The 21,350-nt window shown below is 29.6% G+C and overlaps 1 protein-coding gene across 1 annotated transcript in view; it reads left to right on the plus strand.

The window, feature by feature from the left end:
• The window catches only part of LOC129961655 (neural cell adhesion molecule 2-like), a 229,545-nt gene that overhangs the window by 144,521 nt on the left and 63,674 nt on the right, over nt 1-21,350 (plus strand). The window contains exons 6-7 of the mRNA XM_056075181.1: nt 1,769-1,903; nt 3,442-3,469. Coding sequence (XP_055931156.1) covers nt 1,769-1,903; nt 3,442-3,469 — 163 coding nt within the window. The remainder of the gene's footprint in view (nt 1-1,768; nt 1,904-3,441; nt 3,470-21,350) is intronic.

Consider the following 21,350-nt stretch of genomic DNA (forward strand, 5'->3'; position numbering starts at 1 on the left):
ACTCAATGTTTCATTGTTCTTTCAGTATTTATTAGGAACAATGAATTCTAAAATGTTTAGAATAAAAGAAAATTTTGAATCCATTGAATCATTCCTTTATTTATCAAAGTTTAACCGCAGATTCCTCATTTGTAATATGTACATTAAATAACCGAGCAAAAACTTTCAAAGAAGTTTTAAATTCTTTGATTCAGTTCATTACTGGTAGCGTTGTTTTACAACTTATTCTTATTAAAAGAAAGACTCATATCCGTTTTACAAATTAACTGAAATTCCCAGTACGACTCTTTATTATCTCCTGTTTCGTATCAGCTTTAGAATCGAGGAGCAAAACTTTTATTCGCCACAAGTGTTTGCATACCGGTGGAGATTAAAACAGTCGAGAGGCTCTTCATTTTCCAATAAAGTGAAGCTCCTCTAAAGCGAATACTTCGGCTTAATAAATTCATTACACATGTAGGTCTTTTAAGCTGTATCCAGTTTATTGGATAAAGTTGAGGTGAATATGGCTCAATAAAATAAAAGTAAAGGCAGTAGTGTTACTTACGAAAGTTAATTAAACATCATTTTTGGTATAAATTGCCTTTAGTGTGAGCTTTTATTCCAATTAATAAAAATTTTGATAGTGTCTCGAGCATTATTTTCTTATAAAATAACTAAACAAGGAGGAAATAAAAATCTGTTTTATCTTATAAACTTATTCTATCTAAGTTCAATAAAAAATATTTTAAAATTAATTAAATAAAATTTAATTTAAATAATTTAAAATAAATATTTAACTTAATAATTGTGAGCTGGTTATATTTATCCTTTTAATTTTCTAATGTTTATGGAATTAATCGTTAGATTAAGTCCGAATTTTTAACTATGTTAAGGCTGCATAACCTGATTCCTACACATCTATTACTCCTAATTGAATTCCATGTGCATAGCACAACTGCTGATTTGCACCAATCAACTTTCCAACTTTTTCATAATTGTTGCTCCATCAGTCGTTATGGATACAATATTTTCTTTCAGGGATAATCCATGTTTCTCTAATTTAGATTTAAGCAATTAATTAAGCCGTTTATTAACTAATTAATTTCGCCCGTTATGGAGACATAAAAACAAAAACGTATACTATTTTGCTATGTTCGCGATACCTGAACATATAGTGGAGACAATTTTAAAAATTTCTAGTAAATACCGAAAAACTGGTATTACGAAATTGTACAAATGGCTCAAAATACCGGTATTCGGTATCCCGGTATACCGGTATTGCAATCTCTATTCCTAGTGATAAAGAAAACATTTGGAACTGGCACAATCCATAATTATTTCAATTAAGCCAACTCCAAGTCATTTCACGAAGTATATACCACCTCTGCAAATTTAAATTCGAAAATTTAAAGCGTCGTAAACCTAAATATAATAATTGAATATAAAAGTCACCCATTCTATTATCTGAAGAACAAAGACCAAATTCATGTTCACGTAACATACGTCAAGTAAACTGAACTTTTTAAAAATTGAAGACCATTGAATGTCTTGAAAGCTGAAAAATAATTTGATGTCACATCACAGTTTTGAGACAATATTAAAAGTTCATGCGCACTAAACGTTTAAAATGATTAAATAATCGCATAAATTGTCTTATTTTTTGTTCTATTTTTTATTTGTGTACGTATTATTTGATAATGCATTGTTTTTGTATACGTTATTTCTTATAATATTAAAATGATAGATAAAAAGCATAAAAAATTAATAATGTTGCTTTGCTTTGCAGCTCAAGATGACAAGCTGATATTCAATCCTCTTATAGGTGTACTTATAGGAGTGGTAACCTTATTTGTAATAATAGGTATTGCTATCGTCATTGTTGTATTCAAGTCTCACATTTCCAGAGGAGAAACGAGAAAAGGTACATAATTTCAAATACTCTATGAGAGATGATAATCATTTCTATGAGAGTTTTGATAATCAATAATGTAATCATTTTTTTAAATTTTATATGATGAAACAATGGTAATTAAAATTTATAAAAGCAATCCAAAATAAAAATGTGACTCCAAAAATAAAATAAAATATATATATATATTTTACAATTTTGTGGATTAATATACATGTAGGCTTTTGACAACTTCCATTATAAGTTGATACAAGCCTGAAGCGAGAGTATCACAGATTGATAAACTAAATGTGTGGTTTTGCTCTTTCCAAAGTTTTACGAATATAGCCAACTTTCATTTTTATTATAGAGTTTCATCTCACAAAATATGGATGATAGCATTTCAAACTAAATTCAATTTACGATATGAATTGCTCTTAATTGAATTAGTTTTATATTCAAGACTATTTAATTCAGCGGAATGATACATTGAGTAGTTTCTGTGTGCTTCTACAAGAGCTAAAGTTAAAGCACACAATTTTTCCCATTAATTTTGTTGAACTTGAATGTATTGGTATGAACACTAATGTATAAATAATATATATTTTAATTTTTTTTAATTGAAACTATACAGAATAATAATTGTTTTAATATATATTGTTCGAAATTTAGAATAATAATAAAACATTTCTGTTATTGATGCAATTGGTACCTTGAGAATTGAAGAATGGTACATTGAGAATTGAAGAATGGCACATTGAGTAGTTTCTATATGCTTCTACAAGAGCTAAAGTCAAAGCATTTTTTCCCATTAATTTTGTTGAGCCTGAATGTATTGGTATGAACACTAATACATAATTAATATATGTTTAAAATTTTCTTAATTGAAACTATCCAGAGTAATAATTTATTTTATATATGTTGTACGAGATTTAGAATAATAATCAAACATTTTTGTAATTGATGGAATTGGTACATTGAGAATTGAAGAATGGTAGACTGAGTAGTTTATATGTACTTCAACAAGAACTAAAGTCAAAGCTCACAAGTTTTCCCATTAATTTTTTTTTTGAACTTGAGCGTAATAAACTTATGTATGAACACTGATACATATATATATGTTTAGAAGTTTCTTAATTGAAACTATCCAGAGTAATAATTGTTTTAATACATATTATACGAAATTTAGAATAATAATCTAACATTTTTTGTAATTTATGGAATTGGTACATTGAGAATTGCAAAATGGCACATTGTGCAGTTTCTTTGTACTTCTACAAGAGCTAAAGTCAAAGCTCACAAGTTTTCACATTAATTTAGTTGAGGCTGGTCACCATTAATTTCTGTAAGAACACTGATAACATAAATATATGTTTAATATGTTCCTAACTGAAATTATACAAAGTAATCATTGTTTTAATATAGTTTGAAATATATTCAGAATAATCATCTCACGTTTTTCTAATTGATTAAAATGTTACGATATATAAGATGAATAATATGTTATCAATCGAAAAAGAAACATTTTTCTTTTAATTTACAGTTTCTTATACTTTTTCTTTTAATTTCAGATGAAGCTATTACCGAATCTTCAATCGAGTAAGTAAACAATTTTTTCGGAGTAATTTTTATGCTTTTGAATTATTGATATGGCTCAGGTGATTTCTTGATAACTGAAGCAGTATCTCTTTTGTAAATTATTTCTAGATTCTCTAAAATCTCTCTAATGTTCTCTTCTAATAATCTCTACTAAATGTTCTTAGAATCTGAAGTGTAAATAATTCTCAATTTTCCATTTTCAGTTATCTTAATTTGATAATTTTTGACAGCAAATGTAAACTCGAAAAACATTATTATCATAAGTATTTTCTCGAATCAATTGAAAACATCAGTTCAATGATTCTAGTTTGGAGTCCAAATATTTAGCAAACACACTGCAATTGTGAATGTAAAAATAATCTAGTATCTTTAATCTCCTTATTATATTCAGACATAAAATATAATGAAATAAATAAATAAAATAATTTATACATACCACATAAAATATAATTGTTGTAGCATGATAATATCGGAAAATTTTAATAAATCTATTTTACAAATAATAATTAAATATATATAAAATTATTATCGTAATATGGTATGGAGTTTTATACCCAAGATTAAATTTAAGAAAGGTTCCTTCAAATATAAAATTTAGGAAAAACATCAAAAATAAAATCAGATTTAAGTGAAAATATTTATGCAGTATAAACATGAAATCTAAATCAAAGGATTTTAAAAAGGGATCTAATAATATGAAATGGACATAAATAAAATACTAGAATTTCAAATTTTGTCAAAAAATTTAATCACTTTTAGGAATGAAATATTTTATGATGAGAATTTTCTCTCATCAAATTCTAAAAGTTTAAAATATTTGAATGTGACAAAATAATTAAAGATATATGATAATACTAATTAGATGTTACTCTTAGTAATGATAATTTTTCAAAAACTCTTATTCAAAATTGTTGTTATATATACGGAAAAAATATTTGTTGGCTCTGTTTTTGCATAATCCTAGTAATTGATTCATTTCATAGTTCATTTTCATTATCTTTTGCATTTCATCATATCATTTATTTCAAAAATTATTTCCAAGTATATCCATAATAACATGCATTCAGACATGTTCTGATAATTATTGATATATGTCTGCAATATTGATGTGAAATGTGCATACAAAATTTCATCCTGTCAGTTGATTACGTGTTTTGTGTAATTCTATTAACATAACACAATACCTGCCTATGCTCCGGTGCCTATAACACTAAGTTATCTAACCAGTTGAATGAGCACAAGATGAAAAGAAGAAAAAAAAGGGGGGGAGGGAAAAATAAATAAAAGAAAATATAGAATAATAATAGTCCGTCTGGTTCCTGTCTTTTGATTTCCTTCTTGAAAATTGTACTTTTGAATGAATAATTTAATTAATTTTGACAAGTGGCATTTTGGTCTCAGTTATTGTGTAGTCTTGAAGAGGTCTTGGTATTTATGAATATTATTTACTATGGAGTGGATCTTGCCACGTGAAAGGGTATTCGAAGCAACTCTCCTGTACCATTCTTCCTCGAGACTCTGGCTTTCTCATGTTCCACGAGAGAGTCAATAAGCATTTGGTGGCATAGTGAATTGGGAATCCTGTCTCCCCACAGCTACAGTAAGGAGAGTTGGCCATATGGAATCTGTGTAGGTATGTCGGGAATGGGCCGTGTCCAGTGAAAAAAAGGAATGTTTTGTTCCATTGAACGCACAGAGAGAAACTTTTGGTATTATGTTGAATGTGGACCGGCCTGTTTCGCATTCTTCCCATTCCTTTTGCCATCTTGTCATCATCTCGGTTTGGAGGAAGTTCTTCAGATGATATCTTGGAAGCTTCATTACATTCCGATCTTGATTAGCACTAGCCGCTGTTTTGGCTAGTTTGTCCGCCGCTTCATTTCCGTCATAGCCTGCATGTGCCTTGATTCATTTTAATGTGAGGATTTACAAGAAGAAGTGTGAATGTTTCTCTTGCTAATTGGCTATTGGATTTTGGAGAACTTGAGGCCTGTATACTTGCTTTATTGTCGACGTAAATAGTAACTGGATCTGATGTAGGAAGAGAGGTTGCTTATTTGACTACTCTATTGAGTGCTAGTAATTCAGCTTGGAAGACCGCGTTTTCTTTCAATAGGCTGGTTGACCACTGGTGTATGTTGACTGCATCCTGCATGACACAAAATGCAGCCCCAACTCCTGTTGAGGATTTTGATCCTTCTGTATAGACCCCAAGTCCCAATCCATCGTCTTCCAATGAAATTTGATGTGCTTGGAGATTTTTGGAGGGATGTGACTTCCAGCCCACCGCTCTGTGTTCATACTCGTATGGTTTGATATGTGGCATATCCTGTACGATTCCACGGAATCTGTACAATTCAGTCATTCGTGCCATCATCTGGAGCTGCAGATGATGTAGTGACAAGCCAAGGATAACCTGAAGTGCTGCAGTAGGCGTGGTCTTGTACGCTTCCGTAATTGATAACAGAAAGCCTCTTTGGATGGAAAAGAGCTTTCTTGCTAGTATAACCTTTGGTTGGTAGATGCACCGAACGATACTTACTGAGTCAATATTCCAAAAAGAATTTCAATTTCACAAACATCATTAACAATTTTTTTTAAATGTTCGTGTTCTTCAAATCAAAAATGTAAGTAAAAAAGAATGATTGTAATTAATAACAATTTAATTAATAAAATTGAAACATTCACGCGAGATTATTTGGAGGAAACAGCTTTGCAGCAACATCTACTAATAGAAAATCTTTCAAATAAGCGAAGAAAATAGACTTTTTAAAAAAAATATTTTAATAGAATAAGTTCATTATTCGAATGGATTTCTAAAAGTAACAGAAAGAGATCGTAAAAATACGTAACGCAATAGCCAGTACCTTGAAGATGTTTTAAGTTTTTAGTTATATTTTTATATAAAAATTGAAAAAAAAATAGTTTATTTAATGATTTATTTTTTGTATAAAGTCCAAAATATTAATTAAAAAAACACGATTTATAATTTATTTTTTAAAATTTATTTAACTAAAAATTTCATTTTTTGAAAAAGCTTTTATACATAATGTAAGTGCAATCCTTGAAACGCAATAAAATATTGCATATGTAATAAATTTAAAGAATTCTTGGTAATGTTTGGCTTTAGATTATTAAAATATCGCTTCATTTTGGAGCCAAAAGTATCTTATGTGCATTCACGAACCAGAAAATGTGACAAAATATTTATGCAGGATTTAAAATTCTACTTGTAATTCATTTCTTTTATTCAAAATTCTAATTAATAAAAAATGAAATCAGAAGAGTGAAATCATACATAAAAATTGAATTAGTGGAAACTTGAGAAGAGGAAAGAAAATGCTTTCCCTAAAAAATATTGGTAAATTTAACAAAAGTTTAATTTCTTTGTATAATATTTAACAATTTAAGCACCAAATGACTCATAAAGCCAAGAGGAATGGAAAAATATAATACACTATTAAAGGGAAAAAAGTGCAATTAAAATACTTAATATTAATATGAAAAGATAGGACAAGAAAAAAATTTCATTATTAAATTGCTTTCATAATAAATTTCTTTTATAAAATAGTGAATTAGCAAATCAGGTTCATATTTCATACATCATGTAGTACAACAAAATTTGGCTTTCAGAACCAATAACTTTCAATAATCTTAATGCAGTCTAGAGACATACGGATTTTAATCTATTCATTTTTAGTAGAACTGCTTTTATTTTCTTTATCATTTATTGAATTTGATTACAACTGATTCTAAGAATATCGATTAACTATGGTGATATTATGAGATAAACCGGACAAAATCCAGGAAAACATTCTGTTTTTTACTTTTAAGTATTAGCATTAAATAATATAGAAACAACAAAAATAAACTCTACCTCTAAAGAATGTTAAAAATTGGTGAGCGATAAATAAAAGCAATGCCAGAGTGAAATCGAAAAAATATCACTCTCTTCTTTTTCTACATTTGCTTTGTCAATTTGCATATGAAATGAAAAGAAAGAAAAAAGCATTGTACTTTGCAGCGACTTCTTTCGTCTCAAGTATCGGCTCCGAAATGTTCTGTAGAACGGAATGAATATTTGATTTTCTCGAGAAAGGAGAAAACACGTTTTGGGTGGATTGGATACTTAGTTTTTAAACCTCCTTTCTTCTATCTTGATTCTTTTTTTTCTCTTTAGAATTGTGTTGATTTCAAAATCGAGCATTTCACAGTTTGTTCTAAAGTACAAAAAAAAAGTATGAAACTTTTTTTTTCATTCAAATAATTATTCTCCATGCTTTTCAATAAAAAGTAGCTGAATGGTTTTTTAAATGCTGAATGTTATACTATGATAGAAGCCTGATGCCCAATAACTCCATGAATAATCTTTAAAAATGACTGTAATTGTATTGGGTTAGTGCATAATTATCAGGCCTTTCTTTGACTAGCTGTATTTTAATAAAAATTTACAATATTTTATAAATTTAGGAACGAAAATATTCTTTCAGGTTATAAAATGTGTGTCGATAACCATATTCGTATTCGTCAAATTGCCGCATTGAAAAGCGACAGTCGGCTCTCCATGGCCGAATGGTCATAGCACTGATCTAATAATCAAGAGATCAGAAGTTCGAATCCCGCTAGAGACAATGCGATTCACAGTTTGAGCAAATATTTAATTCCTAGATTTTATGTTTTCCTTTATTTCATGTTCCAGAAGATTCTTTACATTTCTTTAGTTTACCAGATAAGTGTCCTGGACTTTTCTTACTGTCTCCAGAAAAGTATTCTGGAACTTTGCCTTCTAGTATAAAATCAGAAGATCTGTCAGTCTCCGAGTTCAGAGTTGAGTTAATAAATTGGTTTAGCTCTACTTCTAGTATGTGTCGGGCCGCGGTGGCCTGGTGGTAAGGTCTCGGCTTTGGAACCGGAGGGTTTCAGGTTCGAGACCCGATTCCACCAAAGAACCGTCCTGTAAGGGGGTCTGTTGCACGTTAAATCCGTCCTGACCAAACGTTCTCCCGCTGGTGTGGTGTGATGTGGAGAGGGGGTGCCAGCTCAGGTGTCGCCCTCTTCATCTGACCTTCATCTTCAAAATTACGAGGTCCTTCCCAAAATAGCCCTAGTGTTGCTTCAAGCGAGACGTTAATATAACTAAATTAAACTTGTATGTGCCGTTGAGTTCCACCCTAGAGTACCTACGTGACATATAATACTGCTCCACTTTGATAAAGAATGAAAAGCAGCGCAGTCATTTCGCAATCTCAACGAGCTAACGGTGAGCGAAACAATCAGCGAAAGTGAATGCAGGGAATGGTTTGCCCGTTTCAAATCTGGCACCAGTAGCTTAGAAGATAAGCCAAGAAGAGGTCGACTATTGGATTTGGACGATCAGGCAGTTTTGGTAGCCGTTGAAGGAGACAAAATCTTGACAACTCGAATGCTGGCCTTCAACTTCGATGTGAACCATTCAGCCATCGTTCGGTTATTGAAGCAGCTATTGAAATATATGGCGACTATGCTCCGGATTAATCATTTAAAAATTTGACTATTGAATTTTTATGTTTCTTTTTTCATAATAATTAATGTTCGAGAACGCCTGATAAAAATGCAGCAACCCAACAGTTCATGAAATTATTTGAAAGATTAACACCTTTTTAGAATATTCGGAAATTTTTTATTAGAAAATCAGTTAAAAGGAATCGAAATTAAAGTATTTCAAAAGAACTTATGTGAAAAATATTTAAAAGTATAAGAAAAATATAGAAATACATTTCGAATTCAATTTCTAATTTCATAAAATAATTTTCAATAGATGTTTTGAAAGAAATCGTGAATTTTGTGATAGTAATGTGGAATTTCTCTAACTGTATGCATTACTAATTATTATATTTCCTATTATTATTATTTGTTATTAATATTTCCATTATTATTAAGTTCAAAAGCACTTCTTCGGCTTTCTGTTTTGTTGACCTAAGATGATAAGATCGATATTTAATCATTTTCTAATTTAATACCTAGTGTGAAATTTATAATGTGAACGAAGCTAATCCTTTATAATTTGCAATACAAAATATACGTTCAACGAATGAAGTTCTTAAAATTTGATATATGTCATAAAGGCACTACAATTTAAAAATATAGTCCAGCACCATTAACTTTTTAAATTTATTTGTAAATTTATTAAAGCTGTAGAATTTATGCGCATTAATAAGCATTTTATAAATAAATTATAAGGATTCTTTTCACTAAGCTTACTTTAATTGCTTTGTTTAAGCGTTTTCCTACCTTTTCTTCGTGTGTAATGGCAAGACATATTGCTAATAAAGCAAGAGAACATATTAGGTAACAATCTAATCTAGATCTAATCTACGGAATAAGAAAAGAAAAGGAGAAGGAGAATAAGATTAGAGAAACTATAATAAGAACATAATAAGAGAACTATAATAAGAACATACGAATAGACAACCTAATGGTCTAATCTGAAAGAAACTGTAATCACGCTATAAATCACTTTAAACCCTTACTTTGGTTTGTTTATTAGTTTGTGAACAGTAGTATTTTTGCCAATGGGGAAAGATAAAAATAGGTAAGAAAAGATTTCACTATTTTATGAATAAAATTGTAGGCAGAAAAAGATTCCGGAAATTCTTTTTCATTAATGTCGTTAAGATGTTCTAATCGGCGGAAATTTTTGTCTAGAAAGAATTTGGATTCGCTATGGTTCAACAATCGATTGCGACAGTAATGGACTAAACACATAAAAACAATTACCAAAGAAAAAAAATTTAATAGACTAAATAAACACAATTTAATTGCATATTAAAATTTTTCTCATTACTATAGTAAAATATTGAGGAAGAATCGATATGTCTCAAAAGGTTTCATATTTTTATGAAGCGTTCTTAAGGATCAAAGGAAAATCACTTGCAAAAACAAAATGATTACTCATAGTATAGTCAGAACTATGCTTGAACTTCTTGGACAAAATAAATTCTACAATAATAATACAAATCGTATATTAGTGAAAGTTCTGCTTAGATTAAAAACTTTGAATCGGATTTCTTTCAAATACTCTGATTTTAAATTTAGTCATATGGTATCCTTTCCGTTTCGATATAAAACTCCCACGCAAAATAAGGAAAATATTGATATACGGGAATATTTTACAGATGTTATCACAGCATCAAAGTTAATTCTCAGATATAGTGCTATATTCTTTCAGTATGAAACTTCTGCTTATCAATGTACTATACATTAATCGAGTACTGCACTTTGGAACATTCTGATATTCATTTCTTTAAGAGAAAACTCCTCATTCCAGCTTCTTTTGGAGTTTGCATGTCAGACTTTTCAAAGATACGATGAAACTTTCAGTATTCATCAGAAAATCTAATGATACATCTGCTTTTCTTTATCTATTAATACAGCAGTAGACTACTAACACAGAATATTAGCAGATTATAGACAAATATGGTTAAAAACACAGATGGGTATTGAATAACGAAAATCTAATATTAGCAATATAGTCCCAAATAATACAAGTACACACAGACAGAAATCCATTTTCATTATTATTAGAGATTTTAAAGCATATATATATATATATATATATATATATATATATATATAAAGCATTATTTTATGTGAAGCAGAATGCAGTTTGAAGACAGTGAAGATACTTTTGATTTCGTGACGTCGTTTTATTTCATTTTAAAGAAGCAGGCGTATGTTCAAGCGATGAGCACACAGAACGACACAGAAAAGGAATGAGGAAAAAGCTCTTGGACATGTTATCCATGGTCTTATATAACCAGAGAAATCGATAGGGAAAATATTTCTTCATAGTGCTAATATATAATGAGATTTCAATAGGGATTTTCGTTATATGCGTTGGCGAGGTAGGGGAAACACAGGGAGATTTTAAAAAAGAATTTGTCTCATTAGCGGTATTTTGTCTCTTCACGCGGAGTGTGGGAAAATTAGGCTTTTAGCTGATTCAGCAATTTTACATAGCTTCTCTTGAATTAATTAAGTAGAGACAGAGGAATTGGATCACGAAATAAGAGAATATTTTAGAATAAAGTTACTATGGGCTAAATTAAGATAAAACCTTAGAAATGAATTAAATTGAAATTAAGAGTTTAAAATATCATTACACACACACACACACAAACACACACACACACACACACACACAAACACACACACACACAAACACACAAACACACACACACACATACACACACACACAAACACACATACACAAACACACACACACACACACACATACACACACACACACACACACATACACACACACACAAACACACATACACACACACACATATATATATTCTTTTCTTGGGTTAAAAATTATCGTTCTTGACACGAAATATGTTCAATTTTGATATGTCGAAATTTGTAATTTATACGCACTGGAAAAAATTTCAGAAATTGTTATAAAATAAAACATTATGTTATTGTTTTGATTTAAAGAAAACTTAAAATGAAACAATAAACGAACTCTTTCATCATTCTTTAGGAAGTTGGATATATTTCAATATCCATTCCTTTTTAATCACTTAGTGCTATGCCAAAAACCTCACTACAACAAACAGTCTATCATGCTCTTCGCCATTAAAAGAATTTAAGCTGATTATGAGACTTTTTTTAGAATTTTTGTCATTTCTCTACTCCACAAAACGTTTACTCATCCAACAATGATAAAATTAGTAAAGATATCGTGTATGTTAAAACAGCATAATAGGATTTTAAAAACTGTGTAGGTAATGGAAAAGCATGGCACTTTTATATCATAACCATAACATATAAAGAAAGGAAAATGTATAAAAAGGCCTCTTATATGCCACCTGATAAGATAAAACTGGATTAGGAGAACAGTGTTGAGAGGTTGTATTAAAAAAGCTTTTTAGTATTAGAATCCATGTTTACAATTAAATTCACAGATTAGTTGTTTCCTTTTATCTTATACCTATTCAATGTGTGTGTTTTTTCTAACTGGGATTTCCTTAATTGTTTATTTCAAATTTCAGTTTTAACATAAAATATTTTTTGATGTCCGTCTCGTTCATTCAGATTTGTTTCATGATTAAAAGACATTAGTAAGATTCTTTACTTTCAAGAGTTCATACGAAATGCCATCATTTGACTCTTGGATTCAAATCAAGCATAAAATCTGAGGTGTTGAAATCAATATCATTAAAAAGGCTGCCTCACTGAATAGCGCCAGAAAAATAATTAATAATATTAATCAAAAAATATTTTATTATATTAGAATATTAATTAATATATTATTAATATTAATTAAATATAAAAATATATTATATTATAAATGTAAATAAAACTGTAATATATTTACAGTGTTTCTATCCGAGCTCCCCCGCATATGCATATTTATTTTAATCCTCAGTTTTTTTCATAAAAACATTTAACTATTATTTCTTCAATGAAAGTATAAAGTATTACACACACACACACACACACACACACACACACACACACACACACATATATATATATATATATATATATATATATATATATAACATTATTTTGGTTGAAGAAGAGTGCAGGTTTGAAGACATAGACCAGACGTTGTATTTTTAATTTCGTATTATTCTCTCTTTAATATACATCTCGGGAATGCGATTAATTTACAAGCAGACGCAGCGCGACACAAAAGCAGAAGTAAGAAAGAAGAGCAAAAAAGGCCGAAACAAATGATCATTCGCCTTATATAAGATGGGATTTCCGGCCACGCGTCAATTTAATACACGTGGTGACCTTTGACACCTTTTCAAGGGCACCGAAGGGATCACATTCATTTGAGACGTAGTATTGATGTCGCATTAGTTTTATAGAGGAATTGATTAAGCCGAAAGTGGAATTGGATCACGAAATAAGAGAATATTTCAGAATGAAGTTTCGATGGGCTAAATTAAGATAAAATCTTAGAAATTAATTAAATTGAAATTAGAATTAAAATATCACTATAAATATATATATATATATCAATTAATTTTATAATTGAAAATATTTCTTCTATAGCTCCAAATAGAACGAAATTATTTGTACATTACATGTAAAATGTTTCAAAAATAATAAGTAAACATGTGAAGCATTTTTACATTTCTGTTTTAATTAAGTAGAGAAAAGAACGTTTTTAAGTTCGCTCTTTAACCTTAATAATAAAAGAATTCTCATAATAGTGGATAACCTTGAGAATATGATAATAATTACGACTGGAAAAAAATTCCATATCTTGATGTGATCCGTTATTTTAAGACATTCAATAATTTACAGTAAAATCTTTATATATGTGAGGGTTTAGAATCAGAAATCCCCAGGAATTGTTTCTCCCCCCCCCCCTCTCTCTCACACACACACATACACTTTAGCAGTCTTGAAGAGAACATGGAAATGTTGAGTGGATTTTCCTGTGATTCAAATCTTTAAACTAATGCTAGTCGATGTTTCAATAGCTTCAGAAATACCTGTCAGTGATTAAAGTACTAAATTATTCCGCTTCCGTAGGTAACACTTCGGTATTTAGAGCTCAAGTTTTTAATTTAAAATCAATGAAAGCCATTAAAAGCTTTCACTAAAAGAATTTTGGAATACTTCTTATACTTTGACACATAATACATGGCCTTCAAATTAAAAGAAATTTATAATCAGAAGGATACATGCACTGAAATGAATTTCAGCTCATAATTAATTTTTGCAACATTTCATGCTTTTAACTTGGTTAATGCCGACTTTGAAAATAAATTGAAATTCAATTAGCTATAACAATGAATTTCTGAGACTTTTTAAATGCCTTTCCTTTTTGAATTGAAGACTTTGGGGTTTCTTAACAATATAATTGAAATAGATTTTCTAAACGCTGTTCTTTCATCATCGAACCTAAACAATGATGAAAGAGCGTTAAATTTTCTATGAATATTCAACACAAAAATTCTATGTAATCATTCATACATTTTTTTTGCATATTCAATAAAAATTTGTGTTTTGTCATTAAATTTTGTCTTTAAAAAATAACAACTTTACATTTTTAATAACACAAATTTACTATGTTGTTCACTTATAGAATTATTTTTGCATCTATTTAAAACCAACGGTTCATTTTCATAGCATTAAATGTACTTCAATAAAGTAAACAAGCTCAAACTTTTTAATTGATCGCAAAAATTGCCGCATAAGGGAAACATTTCTTGTATTTATTTTAAATTTGTATTATTCATTGCATAATGCGCTGGACATTCATTGCTATTATTTCATTGAAATATTGTAAGAACATTTATTGCATTAGTCAAAAAACTTACAATGCATTCAATTTTAAAATTGTTTCTTATATTTATGTAAGTTCTAATTTCTTTATAGTATAACTGCATATATAAGTTAATCAAATATCTAATAAATCTGTTATCTTTATGGAAATATTTACAAAAAAAGTCTCCTTTCATTCTGTAATATAGAATATTACAGAATGAAAGGAAAATAACAGATCACAAAAATAGTTACTGAAGAATTTATTTAAGTTGGTGCGCCATGCGTCATTGCATTTCTTCTATGGTAGCTAACAAAAAGTTAAATTTTGCGTAGAAATTCTGAAATTGCTATCTATTCTTTTCCATCTTCTTCATAACAAAACAAACCACGGATAGAGAGCAAACTATATTTTTTCCCTGCGGAATTTGAATTGAAAACGAAAAAAAATTACATTCTATAGCGATGATGTAACCAATAATAAAATAAGGAGTTCTGTCTGAAAAAACATGAAAATAAGGGTATGGTATTGGGAGATATTTTCAATGATACTGGGGTATATGTCCACATATTCACGGATAAGAAACACTGAATAATTTATTTTGCCAATATAAGACTTTCCTTGCTTTTTGTAGTTTTAAGAATTGCATCCTATATTTTTATATAAAGCCGCCTCTATTGTTTTCTGTATTTTTCCAATTTATTGCAGGTGCAAAAAATTATTCTTTTTAAAATATACTCTCATTTTTTTTTACTTTCCGCTTGGTCTCTAGAGAAATAATATTACTCTTACATTTCGGAAAATTGCAGGAAATTTATAGCAGAAATAATACTTTTACATATTTTAACCTTATTGTATTTGTATATATAAACTTTAATATAAATCTCCATTATTTCTTGACATATATATATAATAAAGAAAATCATATAAGAAAAACTTGATATTGTGGTGAATAGCATATAAGCCAGTTAACAGCTCTTCTACCCGAACAATTGTTTTGGTATAATGGTTATGTTACTGGACTGCGAACCACAAGGTCCCAGGTTCTATCCTCGTGCATCTCATACGGCTAAAGTATAAAGACATTTTACAAATAGTTTAACCCGTACGAAATACTTTTATGAATAAGTAACCGAGCATAGAATGCAAATTATGATAATTTGTTTTCATTAGTACATATTTGCACTTGCGTGTTATTTCCAGGTTCAAATAATAAAAGTAATTAAATAAAACATTAACACTTTTGGATTCATAACCATTAATAAATCTTATTTAATTTATGTGAGGTCTTGTTTTTTGGTTCAGGCTGCTATGATAATAAATGATTTATCTCTGACAAAATAAAAATCTAAAATAAAAGAATGCAATGGTAAAAAAATACAAGAATAGTACTTATAGGAATAAGTGGCTACTACTCACTGTAGAGAAAATTTGCACATGGAAGTTTACGTCTGAATTGTATATGGTTTATGTTCCATTTTAATTCAATAATAAGCGACAAAAAATTTCCTAAATGTTTGCATTAAGTAATACAGTATTATTTCTCGAAAATAATCAGAATTTTTTAATTAAAATATCGCTTGTTATGACGATAAGTATAATAGAAGAAAATTTATTATTTTTCTACATATATTACTTTTTATGAAGTAAAATTAAATGAAATCGCTTCACTAATTTGAACAAATAAAATATTCTCCACGCTGTACTTGTAGTCAAAAATCAATGTGCCAATTAAAAAATAGAAAATATTTGGACTAATTATAGCATTTTCTCGATCACAGAAAAAATTTGCTATATACAAAATCTGACTCCAAACTTTTTTTCCCTATATCTAGATCACTTTCAATATTTAATAAAAATAAATAAAACTACATCCATTGTTGGTAAAAAATTGCACTTTTATGAAAGGGTAATTCAGCCATCATTCTTAGAATTTGCCGATTGATTTAAAAGTATAAATAAAAAATTGACATTTTCCAACCAAAAGAAGTTAGTATTTTATCTGCTTAAAAAATTAAACTAATTGAATATTAGCATTCAATTTTATTAATATATCATAAATTTTATTGTTTATAATGATGTGAAAAGAACTAGGACGAGACTTCCAGTTCAAGAAGCATAAAATTCCTTTCACTTAAACTTTGAATTCACGAAACTTCTGCCTGATAATGTTAACTTTCCCTTTCTTAATTTAATTAAAAGTAGTATTATCTGTGTGCACTTAGTGTAAACTTTTCAAAAGAAAGAATCAACATGATTTTGATCCATTACGCGTGTGATTGTATTAAAATTCTACTAACGCGAGAACGATGAAACAAATGAATAATCTTTTAAGTCAACGAAAAATATTTCAGAGGAGCCGATGCAGCTGTTTACATTCTCTCAAGGCAGACTATTTTTAATCTCATTAGAGGTTTCCTCATTTCATGCTTCGTATTCTCATAAGAATAAGAGATAAACTTTATTTGGTTTAATCAGTAAAGCACTTATTATTTGGAAAGTTTGTGGAGCTTGTGAATTTTGTTGAACAATTTTATCTGAATTTTGTTCCTGAGACAACAGATTGACTGAGATTTATAAAATCAAAAATCCTGTGAATTTTATGGGTTTTTTTTTGTGACTGTTTGAACAATTTCAATCAATTTTTATAAGTTTCAGTTTTAAATTCATTACACATTTCCTGAATTTTTAAATACATTGTAACTTAATAAGGAAACACAACCAATGAGTTAGGACAATATTTAATTAAAACATATACAGGTTTAATAAGCTCATTTTCCCTGAATAGAGTGAAAACATGTAGAGAGCAAATTCAGAGATCAGCGTAGATGAATATTGCCTGGATATCTGATAGTGTTTCTAAAATCGATATCTCTCCCTCGCCTTGTTAAGCTGCACGAGTAATAATTAATTGCCATGTCTGACATACTAATCGAATATAATTCCTCCAAAGCAGGCAACCTAACACCTGTTATCTCTATGGAATGTTGGCAATCCATAGCACTGGTGATACAATGAACGCCACCTTCTTTAGGAATGCTTATCTTTTAACTGTTTTTCTTCCACTCCAATAAAAAAAAATGTACATCTATTTTCCTATTGAATATAAAGTTTTTTCTCAATGGCAAATACGAGAGGTGCATCCTTAAATTAAATTTTCATTTTTTGTTCATAATGTTCTGTGCAGAACATGTTTTCTATCTGTTCAGTAATGCTGTTAAAAAGTGATAGTGCATAGTGGAATATATTACACCATATATTCTGAGATTTAACCGTTTTAATAGCCTTCAAATATATATACATATATATTCAATAATAATAAATATAAGAAATATATCCTACTTTGTAAAACTTAACATTCGACCTCTACATCTGCCTATGTGTTATTCGACTTTTAACATTTTCATGCCGGCGTCCTGGCATAGGGGTAGCGCGTCTTCCCCGTGATCTGGGCGTTCCGGGTTCGAGTCCCGGTTTGGGCATGGTTGTTCTTCTGTTGTTCTATCTGTGAGATGTGTGAATGTGCCCTCCTGTAAAAAGGGGTTGTGCAAGCGAATGAACGATGCGTGAGTGGCAAAGTCGTACTCTTGGCCATAGTTGGCGCTGCTATAAAAAATAAGAGACGTCCCCCTCAGGCTTAAATCGCTATCTTCGTAACAGCGGGCTTGTCAGTGGCAAGTGCCATAAGAAACAAACAAACAACATTTTCATTACCAGTCCGGCCGAACCAGCTCTACTCTGTAAGTGCAGTATGTTTCAAATGAGGAATGCAAGATGTAAACTCAAGGACATTATTGATGTTAGCTCGTAATTGATCCATACCCATGATATGAGTTAAAAACCGGACCGCCAGTATAGAATATGCACGGCCATACGGGACTAGTCCGTAGTAAAAGGGTTAAATAGGAAATTCGAGTAGTGGATATTTGTATTTAAACCAAAAGTGATATTTTTGGTTGTATCAGTAAGAAAAAAACATGCATATTGTTGTTTTCTAGAGTGTGTTGCTGAAAGAAATACAAACTGAAAATCATAACAAGTTAAAGCTGCTTTTTTCGTAGTTTTATTTAACAATTGATTCTTTACGGTTTTCTGTTCTCAGAAATGAACAGTCTGTGGTGGTAACATTATAAGCCAGCTAACAACTTCCGGAGAAGAGTGTACACTTTTGTCTAGTGGCTTTTTTACTCGGCTATGAATCCAAACGTTGCGAGTTCGAACCTCAACCTGCACATTGGTGACCCTGGTTCTGAACAACTGCATCCTTCATTCAGCTGTCGTGGCTCCATCTACCGGCAGCAACCACTCACACACGCTCGCCGTCGCCCGCCATAACACTTGGCGCGATATCAACGTTCGTCGCTCGCCATAACTGGCGCGATAAACTCTACCGACTCACTGGTGGGGGACTGTTGTGGTGGTAACATCCGGCTAACAACTTCCGGAGAAAAGTGTACACTTTTGTCTAGTGGCTTTGTTACGCGGCTACGAACCCTAACATTGCGAGTTCGAACCTCAACTTGCACAAGTCTTATTTCTTTTTAAGACCACTCTTTTTCTTTCATTTGAGCATCCTTGCTTCATTCACATTTCAGTATACCCATCATTTCAATATTTTAAACCTTCATTATTTTAAATAAATTCTTATAACCTCAATTTTACTTGACTTTTAAAAACGAATTATTGTATTAAATTTTATTAGAATATTTCTTTACGTTTAGTTCATTAGTTTATTAATAGTTCTTTAATATTATACATTTTTCCTTTTAACAAAATCCATCTTTAAAAGGAAATTTAATTTATTGATAATTACCTTAGTTGGAAGGTAATTATTAGTATTACTCAGATCTGCAAAATAAAAGCTAACTATCATTATTACACAAATCTGTAAAACAGAAGGTAATTATCAATAATTTGCAAAATTCGAAACACGAAAATCAATGGAAGAATTTGAAATTGTGAAATAGTTTATTAAATCTAAAATTAGTTCCATTTGTTTACTTAGTGATGTTTGAAATTATTTTGCGCTACTGACTTTAAAACTTTTATTTAATCCAAATATAGAAAAAAAAAGTATAATTGGTTTAAGCAACGATTCTTGTTTTTTGTTTGTTTGTTTTATGTTGATTCCTAGAATCCAGTCAATGAATTTATAAATTCATAGGCATTTTACAACATGAAAAAAAATGAAAAGTTCTGTTTGCTCTTGGTTTAGAAAGATAACATTAAGAAAATAGGAATGAACTTTATTTTACATCCGTAGAATGTTTCTACAGATTCAACAATGAATAAACAGAAAATCTAAGTGTGTGTGGAATCGAAAACAGTTCAATCTATTTTTTTTTCACTTTTATATTCTGTATATCCCTAGTCAATTTGCATATAAAGCGGAACGCAAAAAAGAAAAAAAGGAGGTGTTGTATTTTGCAGCGAGTTCGTTTGTCTCAAGTATCTGTCCTGTAGAACGGAATGAATATTTGATTTCGCAAGAGAAGAGAAACATGTTTTGGGTGGATTGTATATTTAGTTTTTTTCTTTCATTTCTTTTTTTCTCTTATCTCATGGATCGTTTTCTATAGAATTTCTTTATTCGCAAAAAAACAAAATTTCAAGGTTTATTCAAACTTTTAAAAAATATGAAAAATATTATTTATTTAAATAAAAATATTCAACATCAACATGTTATGATAAATAATTGAAATGATTCTGAGCCGCTTTTTGCAGTGCTGAATATTGGAAAGTATCTCTGAAATAAAACACCAGATGCCATAAGAATTCAAAGGATGGACAACCAGTTCTCAGAATTCGTAAAATCATTGTTTAAATTGTTGAAGAAATATCTCAAGCATATCAACGCTATATAACAGTAGAAAAATATATTTCTGAAATGGTTTAAACTTATTACATATGCTTACCAGAATCATCGTTATCTTGACTTTCAAGATAAGGACTTTTCGGAAAAATTAAAAAATAAATTGCAGTCATCTATAATATGTTTTTTGCATATTTTATAGAAAATTTGAGATTGTTTGAGTATTTTCATTAGCACATTTAAAGAACATATTATTTTTTTCTTATTTTATGAAAAATTCCACTGACAAACTCCACTTGAACTCGATGTTACTTTTTCAGTCTCTGTCTCTCTCTCTGTTTCATTGGCTAATCAATAGCATGAATTTTCCAAAATAATAAATTCTTAGATCATTTATAAATTACTAAAATGATGAAGAATTTCGAAATGTTTTTAAATACATTCTAACGACTTTGCAATATTGCTTCCTATTAAATATCCTGGCAAAGAAGCGTATTTATGAATTTTTTTTTTATTTTTATTTATTTATTTTTTTTAATTCTCAATTTTTTTTAGTTAGAAAAAAAAGCTTTGGTGTTCCAAAAAAATTTAAAAAAAAATTATATATATTCTAAAAGTTGACGAATGCTCAATACAATAGTCACGTGATTATTCAAAATCAGTTAGAAACTGACTTTCAGATAAAGTTTTGGAGCTCAAAACGATTTTAAGATGGGAAAAAAAACCCATTGTTTTTCTAAATATCGAATGCCTAATCTGACAGACATGTGATTCTTTGAGACCGGTTTAAACGG

This window comes from Argiope bruennichi, chromosome 2, assembly GCF_947563725.1.
Source record: "Argiope bruennichi chromosome 2, qqArgBrue1.1, whole genome shotgun sequence".
NCBI classification, from domain to species: Eukaryota; Metazoa; Arthropoda; class Arachnida; order Araneae; family Araneidae; genus Argiope; species Argiope bruennichi.